Source organism: Thunnus maccoyii, chromosome 17 (assembly GCF_910596095.1).
Source record: "Thunnus maccoyii chromosome 17, fThuMac1.1, whole genome shotgun sequence".
NCBI lineage: Eukaryota > Metazoa > Chordata > Actinopteri > Scombriformes > Scombridae > Thunnus > Thunnus maccoyii.
Genome location: NC_056549.1, coordinates 25358620 through 25380845, shown reverse-complemented (window position 1 = coordinate 25380845; position 22226 = coordinate 25358620). Strand labels below are relative to the sequence as shown.

Genomic DNA, 22226 nt, shown 5'->3' with positions numbered 1-22226 from the left:
AACTGCGACACAAGATGGAAGTGCAGTGAGGCTTTTTTATTCTTTTTTTTATCAGTTTTGACAGTTTTTTAAAATGTCTTTCTTGAAAGCCCTCCAACATTACAGAAGTTCAATGCTAAGTGCTGGAGTACCCCTAAAGTTCCATCTCAGATGTAAAAGGGTGAATATGGAAAAAATGAAAGGTAAAATTCCCCAGATTTTATTTAACAGGTTAAATAAAACCTGCTGACTTTTCATGCAACGCCATCAACATCTGAGTTTGTCCAGTACTTTGCTTTATGAGTAAATACCTGCAAAACTAATGACATTTCCATCAGCCTCAGGTGTAATTTGTGTTTAGTGCTAATTAGCATGCTCCTTTGCTAAACTATAATGGTGACCATGGTAGACATCAGCAGCCAAACATCATCATGTTAGCATTGTCATTGTGAGCATGTTAGCATTCTGACATTAGCACTGAGCTCAAAGCACTGCTATTTTTAAGTACAGCCTCACAGAGCCACTAGCATGGCTGTTGACTTTTAGTTTTGTTAATGGTTTTGTCTGATCTGTTTATTTTTGTTCAACCACATGTGGGAACTTTAGTGGTAAGTGTCCAAACTGAAAGTGAGGGCTGATGACTGATGATAGTTGATCAGTAGTAGTGGTTGACCACAATTTTTTATTGATGTTCAGTACTAGTAATAAGTACATGTACGTATTACCTCTATCTGTACTTGTCTTTTTGCTCTTCTATTTATTGTCTCTATAGGGGTGAGGCTATTTCCGTTGTACTGTGCAGTTTCACAAACACAAATTTTCTTTCTCTTTGAACTGAATGCAGCCTGGTGCATGCATGTAGCAGGATGTCTGTTATTTAGTGAACTCATATGCGCAGCCTCAGTCATGGGCCCCTTGTGAGCCACCTAGTATCAGCCTCATACTGTAATGCAGAACACAGAAAAAACATGGGGAACCCAGGGGACACAACAGATCCTTCACCACCATCCACTTTTCTCCATCTCTTTCCTCCGACCTCTCTTCTAACTTCTAACTTTTCTCGGGATTCGTATCACATTAGTGTCCTCGACTGCACTCTTCAAGGTCAGCGCTGCACAGAAAGAGTCTTGTTCTGGTTTTAAAGACACGTGTGACTCTGAGCTTTGTGCTCAAATAATTTTGCCTTTCATCACTGCTTAATAATCAGCAGATGATCTCCTGCTGTTGTTTTCTGTCTAGCTTTCTGGATTGATTGCAGATTAGATAGCAGTTAATAAATTGTTACGTAAGGGAGGCATGCTGATGATATGTAGAGTACAGTGTGGTGGAGAGTAGGTTGACCATATTTTCAAACCCCCAATCCGGGACCCTTAAGACCCTTTGAGTATACTGCACATTCATGCATGCACACTTGTATGCACTTATGCACACACCATAGGCATTTTCATGAGGATCTGAGGGGTCAGTTATTTTAGTGCTTAGCACACCCACCAAGCGCACCTTTCAACACCATGGACAGCACCTCAGCAGATGAAAAATTATGTTTTATCCCCCAAAATCCACCAATGTGTTTATCAGTGTGCACAAGCGCAAGCTGCCAGCTAAATGGCCGATTGTGACACATTCTCTGCCAGCTTTTTTTTTTTAACAAAACATGCTACAAATCTCTTTGTGGCCTATAAATAACTTTATAGGCTATAACATAAAAATAACTTTAACTTACATCTTCACAATGCTATGTCACGAGGTGGTCACAAGTTTACAAAGATTAAAATGTCAAAACATTAAATCACAATTGCATCTTGTTAATAATAACAAAAACCAAGAAAGAGCATTTAAAGATAGATACCTTTAAGAACATTGCCGGGTATTTTACATTTTCTTCTTAGTTAGAGTTTTTTTTCTGGAGCTCTCAGCTCTCAGGGAAACCACTGCTTATGTTTGGTTGTCTTAATATGATCTTTTATATACAGAACTTAAGGACAGAATGTAATGTAGCTAAAGCTGTTTGGCAAATGTCACAAATGCCAGAAGAAGTATGACTAATGTACTTTATCAGTTTAGTTACAACAACAACACTTTAGCTAGCTAGCTAACTACTATTTGTAGACTGCATAAACACATGGATGACTGGCACGGATGGACTAGGAGCAAGACAAATGTTTTGTTGTCTTCCCGGCTCTCGCTTACGTCACTCCCCTGTCACACACAGTTCATTCAGTGGTTACACTGATCAGGGATCAGATAAATGCTACAACAGCACGCTACACATTTTATACAGTATGACTGCATGTTGAAATAGCTGGCGCCACTTTTTCCCTTTGGTTTAATGAGACACAGAGATTTTCAGTTTGATTTCAAAGCTAACTTATGTGTCTTAAAGAGAAGGAGGTTGCATTTACACTTTTTTGATATGGGATAGGTATCTGTAATGTAAATGGGGTAATTGGACTATCCAAAGTGCCTGAACAAAAGAGGTTTCAACTGAAAAAGACAAGAGATATGTGCAAAACTTCAGTATACTCGCTTTTATAAAGGTCAGTGTCAATCAATGCTTTGTATGTTCTCACACATTCCCGGTCAATGTGACTTACTTACAGGAAGCATGCCAATGTGAACGTTACATAAAAGCAATAACATTGAGCATTGGAAACACAGTGGGGAAACAAACATTCACAGTATCGACGCTATTCCCATCAGAACAACTGAGCGTCAGCTGTCTGATGGATGTTTCTATTTTTATGTCAGCTGCTTCATGAGAGTAGAGAACAGAGAGAAGAGTGATGTGATCCCCTTTCTTCTCAATCTGTTTTCTGTTCGGACGCACTGTGAGCTATAAAGCATCCTATGAAGTGAGTTTGTAGTCACATCATATGGATCTGTATCCACATGTAAGCCACATGTTGGACCCTGCTATCATATGTAGTGTACGTAATAACTATTTGAAAACTGCAAAAGACATTCTGAATCATTGACAGGAAGTTGACAGATCTTATTTTCAAGTAACAAAACTCATGAGATTCTAGTCAAACTTCAGTTAACTCAAAAAAACGAGGGTTAATGCATGTGTTATTCATGCATAAAATGGTTTTTTAATAGAGATACTGCTGTGCCTGCCTGCTTCTCTGGCCTTGGCATCAGTATGTACAAGTAAGTGATTAAAGAGCAGCCATGCTGTTTCATTTCGATAACTCTCCTGTGTGTGGCTAATGAATGCATCATGTCAGAGCCTGCAGCAGACGGAGCTGCCATCCTGAGGGAGGAGTGAAAAACAGAAGGAATCAGCGAAGGGGAAAGATGGCGATTTTTGCTGCTCTTGCTTTCCTGTTTTCTCGACACAAAGTGGGATTTCATGTGTCTGTACAGTCAGAGAAGGAATAAAAGGGGCAAAGAAATGATCATCCGTTCACACAACAGAAACGGCTCTGAAAAAGTTGCACATGATGTTGGTGCGAAAGGGTCAACGCTGCTCGCTTCGTGACCCTTTTCACTATCGATATTTCAGTCAACAAACTCATGTGGAATGGATTTTTATCTGAGTGTACAGCGCTGATATTTGGCATCTACGCTCTGACCTCTTCACTTCCCATAAGGAAGCATCATGCTCAGCAAAGCAGGGGGTGGGGAGTGACAATATTAACTTTGAACGTAGTGGAAGGTAGATTCAGACAAACCGGATCACCGTGATCGACAGACTTTGGCTGACACAAGACACACGTCCTTATTTGCAGATTTTTAGGCATGATGCGCCAACTCAGACATATCAGAGCTTTCAGAAAATTCAGAAAGACGAATTCACAAAAGGATTGTGCGGCTTTTGTGGCGGCTAAACCTGTGCAAATGAGACAAATAGAATCTGTGTAATTCACAAAGCACCCTCAAAGGGTGAAATGCACCCCAAACTGCGCTGCCATGCAAATAGCATCTCAGTGCTCCTTTGCTGTTTGTACATATGTAATTTAGATAATATGCATGCATTTGGCACTCATGGCCTCTTTCTATGCAAATCAGCCTCATAGCAAAAACAGCCCAATTCACAAAGACCAGCGCCAAATAGCCACACACAGTTAGAGTGAAATTATTATCTTCTTCAGAGAGTTGGTGCTAACTGAAGTGCACTCTCACTCACTCTTTCACTCACTCACACCTCTCTCTCTCGCCTCTCTCTCTCTCTCTCTTCAAATCTTCAAGCTCGTGAGGCATTGAATGATATTGAATTGGTATTGAATGATATCAAGGCCGAAATCTTCAGTTGGACATTGTTTCAGCTGCTGTGTGATGCAGCCAGCTGTGACACACAGCCAGCTGTGGGCAACAAAGAGAACATCAGTACTGATGTTTCTGTGAAATCCCAGATACATTTAGTGACACCTGAACAACATTAGGTTTTTTTGGGGGTTTTTTTTTGTGGGGGCAAACAAACTGAAGCAGCGCTTCACAGTACTAGTGTTCATAGTGTAGTTCATAGTAAAAGCTGCACTCTGACTCTGATGAAGACACAGACGTGTTGAAACGTTAGTCTGTTTGCACAGTTAAAGGCTGTGAATTAATCAGTGTGCTCCAGTCCTTTTTGTTCTCTGGATTCAGCTGCATTTTGCTGGAAGATGTGCAGAGAACCTAGTTTCAGCAGCACTCCATAGCTCAGCAAAAAAAACAAAAAACAAAAACAAACAAACAAACAAACAAAAAACCCCAGAGGTTCTGTAATTGAAATTTTAACTTTTGCTACACCTAAAGGGATAAGCACTCATCCTGATTTGTTTGCTATAAAATAAAGCATAATATAAGAGTAAGGTTGTAGTATTTTTATTACATAATGTTCCAAAAACAGTCTACACGTGAAAAATAAAAATACTGGTTATTATCCTAAAATATATTTATTTACATAGCACTTATTAAAATTGCAGATTACATGGGCTTTGCTAAAGGCAAACATCAAACAAACAAACAAATAGTAAGAAAAGAACAAGTGAACAATAAAAATTTAGATCAAGTAGTGAAAACAAAATGAGGAAAAAGGACAAAAAATACAGAGAAAAATATTATTAGTTACAAATAATATTAAAACAAGAACAATCCTTTAAAAACCTAAGAACATATGCATGCATACATATAGATATGCAAACTACCAACTACCTGCACATACACAAATACGTGTATACACACACACACACAGACCCCTATACACATACAGTGTTTATAAGTTAAAATGAAATGATAAGAAAGATGTTAGATAAAAGTAGGTTATCAGAAGAGATGTAAAAGAGGAAGAAAAGGCTGAGTTGGTCACTCAGATTATTCCAGGCTTGATGTGCCCTAACAGCAAAAGCTCTGCCGCCTTTAGTCTTAAACCTTCTTAAATCTTACTGCTGGAAGGAACAGCAGGCCGTCGGACTTCAGCAGGTTGATCAGGGCAGAGTAACTCAGAGATGTAATTTGGGGCCAGGCCATAAAGTGCTTTAAAAGTAATGAGTATTATGTTAAAATCAATTCTAAAACAAAGTGGTAGCCAAAGTAAATACATTAAGTTGATGTGTTTTATTTGTTATGAGTTTAGTTGCTGCAGTCTGCACAATTTAGACTTGTTTTCTGAAGTAGAAACCTCCCTATTCCCTATTTCCAGATGTTGTCACTAAGTAATATCTTATAAATGTCTCAAAACTGGTGTTGATACATGTAGATACTGTACACATGTTGCAACTGTGCTGCAGATCTAATATATGTACCTCTAAAGAGAAAAAAAACAGCCATAACTTCAAACTGATTCACAACACACTGTAATGTTGCCTCAACACTGGCCAGTAGCATTACTTGAACATAAATTTTGCCTTCCTTTCCTTCTGGCCTGCAAATTTCTCAATGTTTTTCTGGTTAAAGTCAGTCATCTTCTGCTGTGGTCATGGGTGTGGTGACGAAGATCTTTAGGAGAGTGGCAGTCTCTGAAAAGACTTCTTCAAGATTATTCTCCATAAATAATAGGTTCACAGCATCACGTCAGGCTTTGAACTCTCCCTTGCTGGAGATGAGACTAAGCTCTGTCTTCAGCCTGCTTCTATTGAACACTGGAAAGGCCTTCAAGGCGTTGCTCAGTGCATCTATGTAGTCTTGTACTGGTCAAACCTGTGCCCCCTGCAGCCAGGTGGCACTGACAGGGTGGTTTGTGAAGGAGAAGCATTCCCTGGTGTGTCCCAGTATGGTATCAAGGACCTTTAGAGAGAAGAATAAAAAAATAGAAGTGACAAAATACTCATTTCACCTCCATCACCTAAAGTTACCACCAGGCAACAGTTCCATTTCTATATATGAAACTACTAAAGTCATTTTTACTGCTATTGTTACATTCTATCTATTCATAAAAAAGTAGGAAAATATTAGCTAACTCCAATGTCATTTATAGAGCCTTCTGCTGCCATCTGCTGGACAAAATGTGAATATGTGGTTGCTGAAGATTATTGCTTAAGTCTTGTAGCAAAGAATCCTGAAGTTAAAAATATCTTGACATAAAATTCCCTCGGTTGATCATACATCTGATGTAAGTAACAACTCTCCATCTAATACTACAAGCGTCTAAGCACATCTTCATAGAAAATATGGAGGAAATTCTCCTTTCAGGTTTGAGGGTGATGAACTATTTCAGATTTCTAATGCTCAGTAGATCTGAATAACTGGTAGTAAGGAACATAACTGATTTCTAAATGAGACTTTATTTTACAACAGAATACAAACAGCTCAGTAGAGATGCAACAGTGTGTCCCTGTGCAGAGAAGATAATAAAGCATTCTAAATAGGATTACATATTGTTTTATACCGTGTAACAAACAAAAAGGAGCTCAAGAAATAACAGATGGTTTTAGCCATATTATGACTCTCCTCTAAGGTTGTGTTATAATAATGAACATCATACAAACAACTTATTTGCTAAACTTTTACACATACGTCATTGCTGAATAAGATGAAGAAACAGGAAGGCATTTTCACAGTGTTCAGAGATGAGGGGAGGAGAATCCCAAACACAAGATATCAGGGGATGTGAAGGTCAGGTGAAGATTTGCACATGCACCAAGAGAAGCAACATTATCTCAGCTTCTCTGTCACATGCACCCTGACACAGTCTGAATACAGAAAGCTAATGTTCCCACAAATGTGCATCATATTTTTAATCATACAAATTGTATTATTCTTCAGCAAAGAACAAAAGGTCCTCAGGAAAGATGGCAGCAAGATGCTCTTTATAGGCCGTATCAATGGACTCAGCCGTAGCTGACTGCAGAGGGATGAAAAAAAAGAAAAAATCTTTCCTGCACCTTGTTTTTGTCATCAATGCAGCACAGTTACAAGCACCAGCAGGCACTGTGCAATATCCATTGTCTCATCTGCCTGGATTGATAAAAATATCACTGCTCTGGGCTTCTTTGATGACGTGTTCCCTCACAACAGACAACATATAGTCCAGTAGCTCGTTCTGCACAGTTCCCTTAAATACAGTGGAGTTCTCAAGGTGCTCTTTCAACATTCCATCAAGGGAGGCAACAAAATCCACCAACCCACAGAATAACAGAATATCTCAAGGTTATTGGAGCTCTCACTCTCATCATGGCCATGCAAAGCCAACTCTCAGGCGCCACAAAATTTCATACAGTGTTTTATTCTGGACAGGATGGGTCGATATTTTATTACCTCTTCGTTGTGCTTTCTAATATATGAGAGCAGGCATACATCACTTCCCAGTCGTCAGAACAACCACACCCCCTTTTGGGTGAAAACAGGCGTTGTAAAGTGCCAGTGCCAAATTGGAAAAACTAGTGGCAACATGCCTAAAAGCTGCTGTGTTGCATTTTGCACATCAAACAATAAATAAAACCCCAGTTTACGAGTTCCTGAACTTCCTCAAAGAGTGAAGGACAGTAAAAGAAGAGATCTGTGGCTTCAGGCCATCTGCAGATCAGATGAAAATGATAGACTGTGGGATACATCTTTGCCAAAGACTTCATCACAGGTAAGTTAATGATGTTCAAGTCAACAGTTATAATGTTAAAAGTCAAAGTAGTGAATGTCAGGGACAGGCACATTTTGAGGGGCAGGTGCTCAAGTGAAAAAAAGGGCACTGATAACTGAATGCATGAATTCACATTACACAAGCAACACACACGCAAACACACGCACAATGAGTGGAGGAACCAAGCGGAGCAACTTTGATTACTTTTACAATCAAAAGGGACTCAATCAAACTGTCAAACTGCATCTCATCAGAACAAATTCTGCAGTTTTTTAAGAATAAAATCATCCTGAACTAGATCTAAATCAACACTTTTACACTCAGGAAGTAGAAGTTCATCAGGTTGACCTTTGAGTCCTGTTCACTAATGAAGTCAGAGTCTTTCTCAGAGTGGAAACTCTCAGAGAATAAAAATTAAGTCTTGTCCTGCCTCAGCTGAACACTGCAGACAGAGGTGGGATGGAAAGAGGAGTAAGAGGGAGTCATATCACCTCAAAGATGGCTGGCAGAGTGTGATTTAAGCGCGGGGCATGAAGGGAGGGGGGACTTTAATAGAGCCTGCAGCTAATTGCTCTGGTGGCATCATAAAGCCTGTCTCCCCCAAGAGCCCTTGGAGCCTGAATGCTGCTGCTAACAGAAGAGCTGCTGATACAGGAGGAGAGGAGAGGAGAGGAGAGGAGAGGAGAGGAGAGGAGAGGAGAGGAGAGGAGAGGAGAGGAGAGGAGAGAAGGAAACAAAAAGGTAGGAGTAAGGAGGAAAGGAGAGGAGACATATCCAAATATGATTGCAAAGACTATTAACCACATAATGCATATTTATTTATATCAGTTGCCTTACAAAGGAAATAACTAGTCTACCGAGTTCACTTGTTTTTATTGATGATGCTATTTAACGATTCCACTGCAAGTTGCCATCTTCTGAAAGTACCACTCAGCTAGCTGAAGAGCAGGAGTGACAGTCAAGCATATGCATCTGTACTTATATTAATGTCGGGTATGAACATGAGCGACAGGCGTTGAGAATTGTCCAATCACATTAGATTAAAAAACATGAAAACAATACCAATTCACTGTGGAAAATCTGAAGGCAACCAATCAGAGAGCAGCCTCAGGTCACCTGCTTGCTAAAAGTTGAAGGACTTTGGGTGCTTTTCATTAGGCTAATTTATGCTTCCTCGCGTCCTCTCTCCTCCTGTGACCCAGAAATCGTTTTCCCTCCACCGTCACAGAGGAGCTTCCAATCCCTTAAATGCACCTCAGAGGACACGAGGAGCGAGGAGAGAGGAGAGAGGAGGCTACTGGACGAGCTTAGAGCGAGGAACGACGGGTATATCCTATGTGGAAGTTTTTTACCTGACAACAGCAACCCTTGGATTGAATGTGTTTATTGATTGGTCAGCTGATCTGATGGAACAGTAAACAGTCGGGCTGTTGTTGTAATACAGCAGATCAGCAAAACTACCTGTGGGACAGGAATGAAAGCACCAACAGCAGCTGATCATATTTATTCATAAAATCAAAATTACTGAATCATGAATCAATCACAAAACTCTTGTAACTGTATTATTGTCTTCATGAGCCAACAGGCTTCTCCTTTCTTCTCTCCGTTTCAGGACGTCTCAGCTCTTTGAGGAAAATATGACGCTGCACAGCTGCATCTCCTATAAAATCATCCTGAGCCTGGAAAGCACGTCAGACTTTCACAAACTAAATAAGCAACATTTTATTTAAACATACTCTGCAGGCTACAGCTGTTTTTATTGCTCGTCTGTTCTGTTCTTTCAGTAATTAACAGGTTTAAATGGTCTATTTGTGTCTTATTCTGTGACAGACAGACGCTGCTATAGATCTATAATCAAATAATAAAAATAGGAGCAGGTATCAGGTGTTTTCCTTCCAGGTATCACTACTTAATATAAATTATTAAGTAACAGTGTAAAGTGTTAATTAATTGAACAGACGTGAGGAAGAGACACAAGTGAGGGAAGCGAGGAGACACATTAGCATAATGAAAGCACCTTTAAATACACTCTCATTTGGCCGGTGCCCTTCACCCAGGACGTACATGTATTCACACAGAAATTGACCAAATACAATTTGGAACCAGTTTTTAATGAATGCTGGCAGACTACCAAACAAACTGGAGGAGTAAACCATTTTTAATTTAATAATTATTTCACATTAACAAACCGCCACTGTTGGAACTTATAAAGTCAGGGTGTATGATCCTGCTTATACCATGGCCCCTTGCCAACAAAATGCAATATGTACAATCAAATAAAAAATCAGTTGTTTCATTTTCACATAGAACTAATTTTGATCTCACTTTGCTATTTTAAATCCAAATCCTGTTTGCATTACCCAAATGTTATTTAGGTCCTCTATTTAAGTTTCCTCTTAAGTTCTTTCAGATTCATTTTCAATTAAATTTGCGTGGCTCACACTGAGAAGCTAATTGTCCTTTTTTCAGTTGCTAGATACAAATAATCCTAGTTCAGAGCTATTTAGCTTAGCCTCACTGTGGCTGTCTTTACCTACATTTTATTTTAGAACTGCAAACAAGCACCTGGGTCAGAGGTGTCTGGTTTACTTTCTGACCTGAGTTTAACTGAGCTGGTGGTCATGGTCATCAAAATGCTGTTGTCCCATTTGCAAATTAAGTGTACTGCATTCTCCACTTCTTGAGTTTGGACTGTCAAGTTTATGCGAGTTTGAACTTGGTGTTCTCTGTACTGAGAGAGGCCCTTTTGACTTGTGTTGACGAGGTGTTTTACCTGTGAGCGACAGTCTGTGACAGATGGTGTTTCTGAAAGGGCCATAGGATTCTTATTAGTCCAGAACATTAAATAACAAAAATGCTGCTGCAGCCTGGTGATTGGATTGCTGATCAGTACCAATGACTCAACGATTACTTGGCCAAGTGCTGAGAATTTTGGCTCTCAAAAGTTAATTTCACTCTGTTTTGGAACAAGAACTGCCTGGCTAATTAGACTCTGAAGATGGCCCGTGACCAACAGCTGAAGGCTGTCAACTCCTGAGTTATGAGTCTGTTTAGCTGCGGGGAAGCAGCGAGATGGCTGGCGCTTCATTCTTCCTGGAAGAAAATACACACAGAAACTTAATGGCTCCACTCGACTGCTGTGTCAGACATTAAAGGATGATATAGGTTTAATATAACTTGGGTCTTATTGCTATAGGGTGGTCAACACCCATGTCCACCAAGTTGCATTAAGTTAATTGAGATCTGGTAAAGCAGCAAAATCTTTGAAGCAAAGTCTGGCATGAACAGTGTGTAAACACAGTTATCCTGTGCAGGATATACTATAGCACCAACATATTGGGTGCAGATTTGTGGTGGGATTGTCTCACTACTGGTGCTCATTGCCCCATGGTTTTCGTGTTCTCAGATTTCAGTAATAATGAGTACACTGTTATCATAACCACTATAAACGATAGCCAAAACTATAAAGTACTAACAGCAGCATCTTGTGCTTGAGACACAGTTGACACACATGATGACACTGCAAAACAGTCAAACAAACCTCATTAATTGAGTCAATTTCCATATAGAATTATGTTCTTTAAGAGGTCAAAGGGTGATGGAGTTTTTCCCAGCACGCACTGCACCAAAAGTAGGCATACAGTATAACCTGGAATGCTGTAAGTTAAAGAGTGTAAAGAGGGTTCATCTTAAACATATCTTACACCATGATATTAAGATTTTTAGAGTCTGACAAATCAATCATAACTCAAGGTCCTCTTGCAGTACTAGAGTTTTCCAGAGCTTTCACCTGTATTACATTGTCTCCATTAGTGGCTGGAGATGATTTGTTCACATGCAAGCAACTTCATTTATAGACCTTTTAGAATTTCTGCTCATGCTGACTATAAACATTACATATGAATGTTTATTTTTTAAAAGCTCCATCTGCTAACATAAAAAACAAGTTGGACCATGAGTTGGGATTATTTAGTTAAACTAGTATTTAACTACGATTCTTTTGACTTTCTGTCTTACATGTAGGGAAAATTGAGGCAGAAAGGCCAGGATGGTGCATTTAAGGGACACATATTGAAGTGCAGTGTGTTGCCTCTGGTTACTTAACACTCAAGAGTTATATTTTGTGAGAACATGGTTTTTGGTTTTCACTGATTCCCAGAAAAAATCCATTTATCTTTTCTGCACTTTGGCTTCTTCTGTTTGTGCTTTCTCTCCTCTTTTCTTTCTACTTCTGTGAACAACAAAATGCATTAAAAAAACACACACAAGGGCTGCAATATACACAATGATGCATAATCAAATGCAATTTCTGCCTTAATTGGGTGTTTATGACTCAGGTCCCATTAGACAACTTACAGTCCCTTCCATAACAAGGCCCATAAGATAAAAAAAAAACAAACAAACCACATCCATTACATTCTGGAGAAAAGGACAACAATTTCCCAGAAACAGCACTGATTCTTTTAAAGGTAATTCAGAGAGATTATCTACATATGATTGTGAGTGTGTTTGACATTAATGCAGCCTGAGAGCAGGCTTGCCCATTGAAGATCTACTTTAAATGTCATAGATGAATTAGTGGTGAAGACTGAATGTACAGTGACATCTTAGGAGTGTCTTTACAGCCAGTTCCTCTCTTAGCTGCATCTTTAGTTAATAGCTCATCTGTTTTGGGAGTAATTACAGCTGAGTGAGATTCTTCGCTGTAACATTTTTGATCTAATTAATCAAACTATCCCCAGTGTGTGTGCATGTGTGTGTGTGTGTGTGTGTGTGTGTGTGTGTGTGTGTGTGTGTGTGTGTGTGTGTGTGTGTGTGTGTGTGTGTGTGTGTGTGTGTGCGTGCCCGTCCCCTGTGCCCTTCATACTGCTGCAAACTGCCAACTCTGCCAGCAACGCTAACTGGCTCACTTTGTATGTGTGTGTGTACATATGAGTGTTGGGCTATGTGCCTAGTGTGTGTGTGGCTCTTGTGTTGTGCTGACAGGAGAAGTCAGTGACTCACTCGGCCTGATCCTTTTCTCTCTCTCTCTCACACACACACACACACTCATCAGTCTGGGAGCTTTCTGGAACAGCAGTACTGTTCTTCCTCACAGTGACCTCTGTGCTCAGTCTCCTTCCCCAGCAGTTCAGCTCTGAGCTGTTCGTGGCTGCCAGCGAAGGGGAATCAGATTCCATGTGGTTAGAAGTGCTTTCAGACAGACTGGCAGACGTACACAAAGTGCTCTACCTGGGTGGGCAGTGGTTATGTAGTGAAGGGACGCACTAGCAGTGGGCTGGCAGCGTTTGTCAATGCAGTGTAATTTAGTGTGATTACACTGTCAGTTTAATCACAGCCATACAACCTGCACACTGCTGAACCCATTTCTTGACAATTATGAAGAAACAGTCACACAAATGAAAGGTCCTACAGATGAAGATTGCCGCAAAAATGATCAAAAACATTATATTAAAGAGTCAGTTCACCCAACAAAACCCCAAAACACACTTTCTCATTTACCTCTTGTTATTGATGCACATTGTTTTGCTTTTATTTGCTCAGGTTTTGAAATACTGTATCAATCTTTGAGATTTCTTGCCTGCAGCGTAGTAAACTGGAGGTGGGTGGAATTACATGTGTAATGCTCATAGCTTTTAAAATGACATTTGATAAATCCATCAACAACTTGTCTTTCTCCAAACTATTTCTTGTTTACTCAGGGACAATTTCTTTAAAAGAAAGAGGTGCCAGTGAAAACTATTTATAGTGTGCTCTGGCTGTTGATCAGGGCTTCCAGTAGCTAAGAGGGACTGGGAATATCCTGGCAAGCTGAATGTTCTGAACTGGAGGAATGTGAAGCAAGGTATTACTGGAAATGTGCAAGCATGCTCAGTCAGCTTTTACCACAAATGATCACAGGTTGTTTTGATTATTTGTTTGCTGTCCTTCTTTTTTTTTTAGCTCCAGAGAGCTGAATATGTACATGTGGTTCTAAGTTGATTTGTTTTTTTCTTATCTGTGGTAAGAAAAGGTATGAGGCTGTGTTCTTTCTTTCAATTTAAAAAAAAATATTGACACACTAGTCAAGTGAGAAGAGAAGTGCATCACAAATGAACCTGTGCAGGCTGTTCTTGATGAAATTGAAAATTTTAGGTATGGATTTAAGACTAAAGTAACCAAAAAGGATGCATTTTAAAAGCACATTTATATGTTGTGTAAGTGGGAATGGTTAAGAATCAGCAGCACAGAGAAGTTCAGATCTGTGCCACAAAGCAGAATATCAGATTGTGTGATTTTTCCGAGCGTGTCTTATGTACTCCACTGACTTCCTGTCCCTAGAGGTTGCTGAATTTTTCATCCCTTGTGGGACTGTGTGTTTTTCTTTTTCCGCATCTGCTCTCAAAAATAATTTGTTCTAGTTGCATCTGCTGTTGTGTGAATGTCAGCGTGTCTTTGCCACAGTGTGTGTATATGTGTCCACGTGCCTCTGTGCGTGTGTGCATGCATGCCTTTGTAAGCCGGACAGAGCGTGTTTGTTCTGTCAGAATCACGTTAGTCGTGTCACACTGCAGCCCAGTGACCCAGACGTTATGGAATAAAGAAAGAAAACACAAGAGGAAGAGAACAGTGCTGGTGTTTCTGTGTCACGTCCTGTTACAGCTCATTCATCAGGGCCTGATACTGAACAGAGCAGAAATCCATCATAAAAGATTGAATCCTCCACTGCATGAAAATGGATTTTCATAAAAGGAAAAGTTTTCAGCCCAGTTGAATTTCCTTGTGGTGGTGGTGGTGGGGAGGGGGGGATTTGTTTGTTTGTTCAGTCTGTTTTTTCCCCCAGTTGCACTTTCCATGAATGAAATGACCTCTCTGGTGCTGCGACCTTTAGGCCTGACTGGGCTCATGCTGGGAAAAACAAGATGTGCTCTCATGATCTCATCCCCAAACCAGTCACTACTGGTTCAAACCACAGGTTCATTACCACACCAAAGAGAGACAGAGAGAGAGGGAGGGAGGGAGGGAGAGCAGTGGAGCAGGGGGTTGCAATGATAGAGGAGGGAGAGAGAGAAAGAGACAGATGAAGATGAGGAGATAGGGGGAGAAACTGAAACAAAATGGGACTGAGAGGAAGAAACAGAGGGAAAGAGGGATTGTTGATGATGGAAAAAGAAGGAAAAGGAAAGATAGAAATGTTGCCTAAATTTCTGTATCAGTAATATTACTGAAAATGACATTTAGTTTAAATCAATAGAGAACTGAGACTGAGATATGTTTACAATTTTAACTACACTATATGAAATAATTACAACATGCAATTACAACATGCAAAGACTAAAATACAGTGATAATTTAGTTACTATCACTCTTAGTCCTCTTTTCAGGAACACTTCCATTTGCTGCCTTAGCTTTGATCGATGTTGTATTGTAGCATCTTGTTATCAGAATAATAAAATTATATAATTTTGAATCGTGAGAGGGACTTGTCCCCTTTGTCCCTGTAGGGAATTATATCTTTGGAATACATACAAAATTAGAAATGAGAGGTCAAAGACAGAAATAGAAGATTAGTGAAGGAATGCAGGCTTTCTGTTATATATTTGTAGTCCCCAAGCCTGAGCTCAGATAACCCCGATGACGTCACTATGTCATCAGCAGGGTTATGTTCTCAGACTTGACAAAACTCCTTTCTGAGTCACAGAAGACATTATTCACTTGTTTTCATGGGCTGATTGGTACTCCCCATGATGAGTGAACTGAACTTCATGTAAAATTTATGGAGTGCCCCTTTAAGAAAAATGACTGCTTAAGAAAGTGAGTCTTGCAGTAGTTCAGGCAGGCATGGAAGTCATTTTATATGTGATATCTTCCACATACTGTCCAATCATATATCCACGTTTTATATTTCTAAAACTAGGCATGTAAACATTTGCTGGTTATTGTGTTCATTTAGTTTTATGTGAATTTAGTTCATGTTCACCACATGTTCTGTGTCTCAGGCTCAGGAGAAGATGGAGAGAAAAAGGAGAGGAAAAGAGATTAAATACAGAGAGATGGAGAGATACAGGATGGATGTGGGACAAGAGTTCATGTGCTCTGTGGGCAGCAAATAGCAACCATTGTTTGTGTGTGTGTGTGTGTGTGTGTGTGTGTGTGTGTGTGTAAGCTTTGGTTTCTCACTCTTCCCCCTTTTATCCCTCTCTTCCTACAGTTTGACATCAACCAGCTGATGACCTCAGTGAATGTAAGCCAAAGCCTCAGTCCCATTCACAAGCCGCTAGAGTCTCCCAGCAGCGTCGGCAGCAGCAGCCATAATGGTAGCGTGGGCGGGGGCAGCGGTGTGGGCGTGGAGCAGTCACCGGTGGACCGCACCAAAGGCTTCTTCCCCGACGAATCAGAGCCCCTGCTCCGCTGTGACTCCACCTCTAGCAAAGACTCCGCCCTCAGCAGGAATGGCTCGTTCATTACCAAAGGTGAGAGGAAAAACGCCTCAGTACCTCAACAGGTCACTGGGTCACTGAGACATCTTTTGTCAGTGGCAGAAATAAATCCCAAAATGTATTCAGCAGAAGAAGTTAGTGGGTTAGGGTTAGCTGCTTATCTTAGAAGTACTTGACTGCTGCTGCTAGCTAGCAACCTACAACGCAATGGGCAGGTCTTATATGATGGGAGGGGTTAGCTAAGTTGCCCAAAATCTTGTCTGATTGGAGGTTTCCAAGAAGTTTCTCTATACAAGCACAAGCACTTGAATGTTTTACAGGAAATTAAAAGGTTTGGCGTTAGATGAAATCGAAAACAGTGAAAAAAATGCATATTTTGAAACGTAAAGTGTAAAAAAGAATAATACCCAAAGCAACACAAGTTAAGAACATAGAAAATGCTATTTTCTTTTCACTGAACCTCTAAACCTTTGACCATTTTAATTATAAGATGGTTGTAATGACCTTTTTTCTCACACTGCAGTATATAAGCACTTAATAAATTCTTTATAACACACTATAATGTAGTTATAAACAGATATAAACTATGTATTAATGTATTTATTAACAATTATAACTTCTGACATGAAACATAAACGTAAAATTATAACATAGCTGTAATCATATTTAATTATATGATTCTACACATGAACAAATCCTTACAGTGTGTTATAAAATGTTTATTGACCTTGAAAATAGTAGTTTGACCAAAAAACAAACAAATAAAAGAAACCCCTCAATGCTCACTTTCTAGGTTTCTACCCAAACTTTCACCAACATCTCATTGCCAAAACTTGAAGGAACACCTGTGTTTGGTGTTACCCCATGGCGTGTATAGTAGTTAATAGAATAGAAAGGGCTAATTCAAGCCTTGTGTCTGTTAATTTATATGTATAATATTTAAAACTTTCCATGTGAGAGCAGCACTACATTTTTATAATGTGTAATATTTAGAAGTCAGTGCCCCTAACTCTTAGAAAAATGTAGCACATTAAAACAAACATACTCAAATACTCAGGTATATTATAACGCAGCATCAATAAACTTATAACACAATATAATCATGTTCACCATCCAGGCCAGTCTGTGGTGTTTTTCAGATGATATTAGAGTTTCATTTGCGCAAATAGAGCAAATGCAGTATTTAAGGTTGTGAGGTTGTTATCCACCAGAACTTTAAAACAGCAGAGGTCTGCCAGAGGCCATCATACATTTTTTAAATCCCCAGTTTCTTTCAAAAAAGCATCCCAAATCTCCCCTGGAGATTCATTCCCACATCCCACATTTTTTCCTATGACAAAGTATCTCTCGTAGCCAAGACACATCCTTATTCTCAGAGGAAAAGACTGTGGTTTGTTGACAGTGGCCTGTGCAGATACAGTATCAGCAGTTTCACATTCTTCACACCCTTAGCAAATTATTCAGACACTCACTAATGTGTCTCACACTTACTGAAAATGATGTGACAACAGTGCACTCAGTTCACATATGAATGTGTGGGCTTTGATTGCCCCCTTGTGGCCACTCTGGGTACTGCTCTTAAATGAAAACCCTTTTTTTGTATTTTGTTGCATCAAATAATGTATGAGCTGTAAACAGCTTCATGTTGCATCTAAAAATGATCCTGACAAGAGCAGTGAGACTGAATCAAAACAGTGAGTTTGCGAGCCTTAAAACCAAAACGAGAAGCTTTGTAGAGCTCAGGGGAATTGCAGAGTTTATGGATTCTCTGTAAGTTTGTCACTATGAGTGAGCCCCTTTTACATTACACAGAGTAATCTGATCCATTGTTAATGTAAACATATTGATTAGTGTCTTAACATTAACTGTAGCACGTCAGTAAACAGTTGCCCATCATCTCCCCCCTCTCTGTCCACCCTCCAGAAAAGAAAGACACGGTGCTCCGGCAAGTGCGTCTGGACCCTTGCGACCTGCAGCCCATCTTCGACGACATGTTACACATCCTGAACCCGGAGGAGCTGCACGTCATCGAGGAGATCCCGGCCGCCGAAGACAAGCTGGACCAGCTTTTTGAGATTGCAGGAGTCAAGAGTCAGGAGGCCAGCCAGACGCTACTGGACTCGGTCTACAGCCACCTCCCCGACTTGTTATAGTGGAGGAAGAAAGGAAGGAAACGGAAGGAAAGGAAGAAAACACACAGAGGAGAAGCGGCACAGGATTAAAAAAGAATGTCTAACTGAGATCTAGTGTTGTGCAGATTAAGCTTGGGTTGATGTTTGATCTGATAGAGTCATCATGTCACTTTGTTACATGATTTCAGCTGGGTGTTGTAGATGAGGTTATCTACTTCCTGCAATGACTCTTTTAAAATCTTTACTGGTACTTTACTCCTCTTTACCCTCGAATCCCCCTCTTCTGCCGTCTTGTGTGTAAACACTATTACTCCTTCATCCATCCTCTACATCATGATACAGGGTCAAAGCTCAATGTAATCGAAGCCTTCTGAGTGTTACGAGGAGGAGTACTTTTCTTAAATATGTTCAGCCTTAGCAATGAGGCTCAAAAAAACTGGGCTGAAAAGGAACTGAATATGTATTTACTGAAAAATATAGTAAGCACTTTCTTTATCTTAACTGGCCAATGCCTTCACCTTTAAAGGATAATACCGGTGTTTTTTGTTGTTTGTGCCAATTATGCAGGTTTCATCTGCCTTTAGTGTTTAAAAAACATAAGTAAAAATGGAAATTTCACACAGACAATAGTAAATAAGCTATGACACTGGTATTATTCTTGGGGTTTAAGGGGTTTGAGGTTGTTAAAAGATAAACGATGGAGACCACATTCACAGACATTTTTCCAAGGTGTGGATTGGCCCTGAAGTCATGTGCCTGAACTTGTTACATGTTCCTTTTCTTAAACCATGAACCCTCTTTTTTTATTTCTTCCACCCTCCTCCAGCTGCCTGTACTGTACCTGGAGCACAACACCTCTCCGGGTCTTAGCATTTTAGCTTGTAACCACTCTGCCGGACCAGCAGGGGGCAGCATTAGACTAGAGGGCTGACCTGTTGCTCTGGAACCAAAGCCATATATCTCAAATATTGGATTAAATGTTTAAATAATCCAATAATATGTATCTAATATTATGATATATGGCTTTGCTTTGAACTGTTTGCTTTTGGATAAAAGCTCCAAAACGAACAATTGACTGGACAGGAAGGGGGCAGTGTTTAGTGCCCCAGCCTGCTTCTCTGGAACCAAAGCCATATATCTAAAATGGTTTAGATACGTCGCTTTGGAAGCTCTGTCACTGTTGGACTCATGGACAGTATACAATAAATACTTCTACCAGTATGCACATTCAGATATCTGCTAGCTAGCCCCATTCACCTCAACAAATGTAGCTTTGATGAAGTGTTCTTGATACATTTTGGAGCTTCATGTCGGTGTGGTTTTTGATCAGACATGAGTGTCTGAGCATTTCAGTGCTAATAGTAAAAAAAGAAAACAACAACATTTTTCATGCAGTTGTATGTTGCTACATGCTGTATGTAGTTGATATTAAAATGTAATGATGCACTAATTCTATTTTCTATTGGAGAGGCAGACATGTATTTTCTGTGTCCTTTCTTTAACTGTTTAACTAACATTTGATTTTGTTGTAATGTTTTCTACATTTAATTTGATTTATTATGTTATTGTAGCATCTTTTTGTTAGCATTTTCTTTGTATCTCATGTTTTCACGGGCATTCAGATATATTTTCCCCCCTGCTTGGCATGACAAGATGACCTGGCTGGGATGTAAGATATGCATACTCCATACTCTACTTGAAGTCTGTCTACTTGTATTACTTGATTTAAATGAGGAAGAAATAATGTACTCTTTCAGTTCCTTCAAAGTTCAACGTTCGCAAAATAATAATGAGACTGAAAAGCACCACCAAAAAACTCATCAACGTTCAGAAAGGATTTCGTCATGACAGCAGCAAATGATGGACTATGTTTTCACCAAGCCAGTTATTATTAAAACTACTGTGGTGCTAGATGTGAACTCTCACCAGCTGGCCTGACACAGGGGGGACTCAAACCCTGGACTGACGACTTTTTAAAGTATGCCAGACTGACTGAAGAAGAGTGGAGATTGTGCTGCTGTGGACTGTGCTGACGATGGGGATGTTGATGATGATGATGGTGATGGTGAGAATGTGTGAGCTTGCTCTCCATGTCGCTGTGGAGACTCAAAATGCAGGGTGTGAGCTTTTTATTTTCTAACGGGAGTCTGAAAGGGTGAAGGTGAGGTGCACATGTGGCTCGAGTGGATGATTTCATCAAATTTCACGCGCATAACCAGTATGTTTACTACTATGTAACCTCTTAAAAATCAACCAATTAAAGCTCAAAACATTTGTCATAACTTGGTGTGTAGTTGTCACATTTTTCTATCTGCCCAAAACGTCAATGTGATAAAAACCTAGATTAAGTGTGTTAGGCCAAGGAAGGCCATGTTTTCAATTTTTTAAATTTTTTTTATTAGTTACTTCTCAACACTTAAATATATTGAATTGATCACACCACACCTGTGATATCTGAATGCAAATAGAATGTAGGGTGCCACTTATCTCTGCTCTTTTCTCTCAACAATAGTATGTTTCAATGTTTTGTTTATCTTTCCCCTTTGCATAAGGAATACATCACAGAGTAATTTATGGAGTGCTGAGATCAGATATTGGGCTATCAATGCAAATTGCTCTCTTTATTTCAAGTGCCCATGAAATTAATGCCACACAGTTGTATGAAGTCAACCGTACTGCATTACACTGTACAGGGTTTTTTTCTTTTTTGGTGGGGTGGGGGGAAGGGTGTTAATGATGTCCACCATTTTATACTGGCTGTACATTCCGGCTCTTTCCATAAAGCTAATATCAGGTTGTGCCGATTATTATGATCATAAATATACATAATTACAAATATGTAACATTAAAAACAATGCAAAAAGATATGTATGTGAAGGTAAAAAAAAAAGTGCAAACATGCAGTTCAACTATATATTTTTCTTAGTATTGTTTTAATAATCAGGAATAAAAAAGATATAAAATGGGCCAAGATAATGATTTAGAGACAAACTACATTTAGCCTTCATACCAGCCATTCAAAACATGTTTCATGAAGAATGTTAAGTGCTTTAACTGGTTAAGTTCATCTCTTTCATGGCTCTTGTGTCAAGTATTTCAGTGTTATTTTTGAATGTTGGAAATCAATTGGGTTTTAATGATTCTTCACTGTAATTTTGGCCAAGTCTCCCTTTAATGAGTATCTCAAGAGACTTCCTGGTTAAAGAATTAAAATGGGTGAATAAAAATAATGCTTGATAGCCTCATTAGCACACATATATGTTTAGAATCACATTTACATAGGATTGATCCTCTGTATTTTAGAGATACTGAATGATGTGCCATTTTTTTTTCATTGAATAACCACATTTTGTTGTTCTGCCATTAAACAACAGGGGTCTAGTTCGAAAAGTCTGCCCAAAACTCAGACTGTTAAGAATTATCTTGTGCTACCAACATTTTTTCCTTTTCATTCTTCACTTTTCTTCCTCATGCCTTGTCTAAAAATAACAAAGACTGAATGCATGTCTTTTGTGACGTGAACATTCTATACCAACTCTTCCACACACCCACACTGACTGACACTTTATTTTTACACATTCACACACATACAAGCTTAGACTCTACTGTGTCCTCATTGTCGTACATCCCACACTCTCTCATTTAACTACCTACAAAGGGCAGCAGAGAAGGTCAGTGTGGCTCCAGTTACACTGACTA

General features: G+C 39.5%; 1 protein-coding gene across 1 annotated transcript in view; it reads left to right on the top strand.

The window, feature by feature from the left end:
• Positions 1-20809, top strand: part of tnfrsf21 (tumor necrosis factor receptor superfamily, member 21) — a 58579-nt gene extending 37770 nt beyond the window's left edge. Inside the window, exons 5-6 of the mRNA XM_042391079.1 lie at positions 16167-16428; positions 18319-20809. Coding sequence (XP_042247013.1) covers positions 16167-16428; positions 18319-18548 — 492 coding nt within the window. The 3' untranslated portion in view covers positions 18549-20809. The remainder of the gene's footprint in view (positions 1-16166; positions 16429-18318) is intronic.
• Positions 20810-22226: the final 1417 nt, after the last annotated feature.